The 5,455-nt window shown below is 35.4% G+C and overlaps 1 protein-coding gene across 1 annotated transcript; it reads left to right on the top strand.

The window, feature by feature from the left end:
- Nucleotides 1-400: 400 nt before the first annotated feature.
- LOC105083922 (beta-defensin 112) lies at nt 401-4,796 on the top strand. Its single transcript, XM_074347929.1, has 3 exons — nt 401-1,473; nt 3,914-3,978; nt 4,371-4,796. The coding sequence occupies exons 1-3, from the start codon at nt 1,341-1,343 to the stop codon at nt 4,581-4,583; spliced, it is 411 nt and encodes a 136-aa protein (XP_074204030.1). The 5' UTR covers nt 401-1,340; the 3' UTR covers nt 4,584-4,796.
- The last annotated feature ends 659 nt before the right edge of the window (nt 4,797-5,455 follow it).

The raw sequence follows: 5,455 nt of genomic DNA, 5'->3' as shown, positions 1-5,455 counted from the left end.
TATCTTTGAACATGGTACTATTCAACCAAGCATAGAAATGTTCTTACTCTTAATAAGCCTCAGTAATCAAGGAATCTTTTCTTCCTTATTTCAACAACACAAGTTAAGACAGAAGATCTGTGGACTGTTTTCTCCTAAGATATCATCTGCAATGAAGATCCTTCTCTTTTTCTCTATTTTGTTCTTTGGTGTCTTCGTTCCACCAGGTAACATGAATATTATTGCCAGAGGGGTAAGCACTAAATGAGCAGAGTGTCAGGATTTTTTTAAGTGACTATCATTCACATTCTAGAATCATTATATTATATTAGCAGGACCACACTATATTTATTTACAGTCCCTAGATAAGAAAATATTTGAGTAATTTTTTAATGACATACTCTAGTAAGGGCTGGAATTCACTAAGTTTGTCTGTTGTTGGAAGAAAATAGTGCTATCATGATTGCCTCGATCTCTGAAAAGTATGCTTATTTAAGACTCAAATTCTGCTAAATTTAATATACTAACATATCTGAAAGAAATTGAAGTGGAATGAATTAATGTTTGGAAATCATTCATCCCACATTTATAGTATTGATAGCAGAGGTTAAGTGAGGTTAAATGGCATGCTACGAGTTTTATTATATTCATAAATGAGACTAGTGCACGTCTACTCATTTCCAGTTGAAATCTTTATGTTGCTGCTTTCCCTGAATCACCAAGATATCTGTCATTCCTGAAACTGGAGAAGATCACCCAAAAATAAATCTAAATAAAAAATAAATCCTGTTCTCTCACTGCTACTCTGCTCTGACACTCACACATAAATAACTTCTTAGCTTACAATCTTACCAAAAGCAGACAAGTAAACAGACTTTAATTGATAATGTAACCCATGTACTCAAGGATTGCAGTTAATTTCAGTAAGTTTAATTTTTCCTTCATCAACTTCATAAAAATTCATTGGAATATGCTTACTAAAATCCCTCTACTTCTAGAAATGTTTCAAGATATTATGCAGAATTATATAAATTTCAGTAAACACTGATGCTTTTTCTTCCTAGTAATAATGATTTTCAATACCTAGCATCTGTTCTGCCTTTTACCCACATTAACTTATTACTCTTTATGATAGCCAGGTGAGGTAATCTTAGGAATGGCCCAATCATTTACTTATTCAACCCAATTTCAAAGGAATGTGCATCATTAGTTTATCATTTTCTAAAACCTTTTCTAGTATATAGGACCATGAAGTAAAGGTAGGTAGATCAGTGTCTTCATTTTGGAAGACATTTTTGTCTTAAACTTCTGAAATAATTTTTTCTTTTATAGAGGGCTCTGACCAGCCTGTTGGCAATTCTATGTCATTATCGAAAATCAAATGTCGACGGAAGTTAGAGAAACTATACTCAGAGACACGTGATTCTTCCGCAAGATTTGAAAACATACAGTATGGCACAGAGAAAGACAACACAGGTAAAAATAAAACAAATGGCATTATATCTTGCCCATTTTAATTACTATCTGTCAAATGAAATGAAGGAAATGTTCTAAGTATGGTCTCCAGCCCAGTCCCCATTTACGTAGCTCTTCTTGTCTTTTACTTTCTAGGCATTTCTTTACACTAACAATGAAATATCAGAAAAGGAAAATAAAGAATCCCTTTTAAAATTGCATCCAAAAAATAAAATAAAATACTTACAAGTAAATCTGACCAAGGAAGTGAAAGACATATGTGAAGAACTACAAAACATTGACTAAAGAAATTAAAGATGACTTAAATAAATGGAAAGATATCTCATGTTCTTGGATTGGAAGAATTAATACTGTTAAAATGGCCATACTACCCAAAGCAATCTACATATTTAATGTGATCCCTGTCAAATTACCCAGGGCACTTTTCATAGAATTAAAACAAATAATCCTAAAATTTATATAGAATCACAAAAGATCCAGAATTGTCAAAGCATTACTGAAGAAAAACAGTGAAGCTGGAAGAATAACCCTCCCAGACCAGACAATAATACAGAGCTACAGTAATCAAAACAGCATGGTATTGGTACAAAAACAGACATATGGATCAATGGAATAGAAGAGACAGCCCAGAAATAAACCCACAAACTTTCAGTAAATGAATCTTTGACAAAGGAGGCAAGAACATACAATGGAGTAAAGAGTCTCTTCAGCAAATGGTGTGGGGAAAACTGGACAGCTGCATGTAAATCAGTGAAGTTAGAATACTCCCTCACATCATACACAAAAATAAACTCAAAGTGGCTTAAACACTTAAGGACAAGACACTACAAACCTCTTAGAAGAAAACACAGGCAAAACATTATCCAACATAAATCTTAGCAATGTTCTCCTAGGGCAATCTACCTGAGCAATAGAAATAAAAGCAAAAATAAATAAATGGGAACTAATTAAACTTATAAGCTTTTGCACAGCAAAAGAAACTATAAGCAAATCAAAAAGACAACCCAAGGTATGGGAGAAAATATTTGCAAAAGGTGAGACTGACCAGGGCTTAATCTCCAGATTATATAGACAGCTCATACAACTTAAAAAAAAAAAAAAAAAACCAACCCAGTCAAAAAATGGGCAGAAGACCCAAACAAGCAATTCTCCAATAAAGACATACAAATGGACAATAGTCACATGAAAAAAATGCTCAGTATCGCTAATTATTAGAGAAATGCAAATTAAAACTACAGTGAGGTATCACCTCACACCAGTCAGAATGGCCATCATTAAAAAGTCCACAAATGATAAATGCTAGAGAGGGTGTGGAGATAAGGAAACCCTCCACACTATTGGTGGGAATATAGTTTGGTGCAGCCGTTATGGAAAACAGTATGTAGATTCTGCAAAAAACTAAAAATAGAGTTACCATGTGATCCAGCAATCCCACTCCTGGCATATATCCAGAGGGAACCTTAATTCAAAAAGACGCATGCACCCCAATGTTCACAGAAGCACTATTTACAATAGCCAAGACATGGAAACAACCTAAATGTCCATCAACAGATGACTGGATAAGAAGCTGTGGTATATTTATACAATGGAATACTATTCAGCCATAAAAAGTAATACAATAATGCCATTTGCAGCAACATGGACGGACCCAGAGAATGTCATTCTAAGTGAAGTAAGCCAGAAAGAGAAAGAAAAATACCATACGATATCACTTAATGCCAGAATTCACATCACTCCCCAAATCCAGAGGATGATAAAAGGATATTCAGTGTAGTGTAGCCTCAAAATCTTCTTTACTTAAAATACTTGCAAAATAGATTAATAATATTCCTACTTTATTTAAAATGACATGTATGTTTAAGTCTCTACAAAATATTTTACCAAAAAAAGATGGACAAGGGTTTGATTAATTAAGGAGTTAAAAGGTCTTTGAGAATGAGAGCATGTTTACAGACATCTGTGGCAGTGGTTCACTCATTCTGTCCCACCTTCTAAATATGTCCAATAGGACCTGATTATATTTGCCCAGGGTGGTAGATACGTATTTCCTAAGACAGTATCTTTCATGATCTTTATAAAAGTTTTAAATGTTAAGAAGATCTTTATTGCATTGAACCCAGACCTAGCTTTGCATTGATCTGCACCATTTATTTGTCGTTTTGTTCTTTCGGGACACATTAAATAAATGAAAACCTTCTGGATATCCACGTCCTTACCTCATTCCCCATGATTTTTGAAGTTACAAAATCAGATAAATAATAGTGCAAAATGAGATTGGGCAAAAAAATTTTTAAGTTTCTATAGCTTCAGAAACCTTAGTGTAAAAGAGAAAAAAAGGAAAGTAGCACTGAAAAATTAAGAGCATCGCTGAAGCGTTTATTATACTCATCCCTCTGTTCATTTCTATCCATTATATTTATCTCCCAAAGTGTGTTTTTAACCGGAACTTCTCTTGCAGTTGAGGGTGGGGTGCAGATCCAAGAAGAACTGAGATACTTAATAAGAATAAAGCAGTATTTTTCAGTATTTTAGAACTGCTGAAGTCAGGTTACAATGAACAATGAAATCTTATGGAAGAGGAAAGCAGTCACCATATAACAGAAATAAGCATGAATAACATATGAAGAAGATGGAGCTTGGACCACTCATATTCCATGGCTCTAGAGGATGAGCAAGACAGACAGAGGAGGTAGTAATACATCGCAAGCTCTCCAGGTACCTCTCGTGGAGTCATTGCCTAATCACCTGAAAGGCGTGGAGGTGGGACATGTACCTCAGGAACTGGATGCTTGCTGATTTTATTGATTTGCTCTGATACAGTCAGAGAGGAAAGATTCCAATGAAAAAATGAGATGCTCCCTTTCCTTCGTCTCCCCTCTGTGGTCTGTGCCTCTGTGTTTGTCTTTTAAATCTAGGCATTTCTTACCGGGATTATTAATTCCATCCATTCTCACTTTCTTTCAGACAAAAGTAAAAGGCACTATGTCCCCCTTAATTGGAGTCTCGCATGTACAATGCTTGGCGGTCAATGCAAAACTACATGCGGTGATAAAGAATTTAGGATGATAGACTGTAAAAGACCGACGACTATTTGCTGCATGAGAGAGTGTGACCCTAGGACGTATTGAAGAGTCCCATTCGCAGAAAGAATACTGGCATGAAGCGCCTTCTCATTACTTCATTACTTAGATTACTTCATCCACAGCCTAGTATTTCCGTTCATATATGTCTCTAATAAATAAAGAATTAAATAAACTATATTTCAGCCTGAATCATTCATGAACATTGTGTCTGCTTGGAAGAAAGAGTTAGAATACGGAGGAGAGCTTTGAACTTGGGAATAGCAGCAGATGGGAGAGAAGTCCCTGATGGAACTACTGTGTTCAATGAGGTTCTGGGGACAATTCTATGTTTAGTGTGAAAAGCACGTTGTAAATGATTGGTGATGTAAAGCAAGCATTCTTTGAGAAGAGTCAAGAGTGGCAAGAGAGGTTATAAGAGACGGAAGGTATGTGTTATCCCTGAACTAGTGAAAATGGTTACAAGAGTTTTCAAGTATTATGGAGTCCTTGTAACTTTTTCATCTTAGTTACACTTTTCCTCTGTTTATTGATAAAATTCTTACAGTAAAAATAATTCAAGAGCATAGCCAGCCTTTTGAGAAGAAATAAGGCGTTAAGGATAATCACTGTTAGGCAAGTAGATTAATCTCTCTTGATCTCACTTTCCTCGCCTATATCATGAAAGGATTTGATGAGAATCTCCAATAAGCTCCACGTTCTTTACTAGTTGATGGCACAGATTTTATGACTTTGTGATTCATTCTTCCGAGTTTTATACAGTGAATGAATCCGGTTTCCTAGAGTAGTAATGTGGAGACTTTTAGCAGTGTTAGCATACCAGGACCTTATTAGAAATGTATTTGTCGGCTCCATTCTAGACCTACTAAACCAGAAGTGCTGAGGTGGGGTCTTGCAATCTGCTCTTAGCAAGCCATCTA

The sequence above is a fragment of the Camelus bactrianus genome, chromosome 20 (assembly GCF_048773025.1).
Source record: "Camelus bactrianus isolate YW-2024 breed Bactrian camel chromosome 20, ASM4877302v1, whole genome shotgun sequence".
Taxonomy (NCBI): Eukaryota; Metazoa; Chordata; class Mammalia; order Artiodactyla; family Camelidae; genus Camelus; species Camelus bactrianus.
Note: the sequence above shows the minus strand (reverse complement) of the source record. Positions and strands in the feature narration are given on the sequence as shown.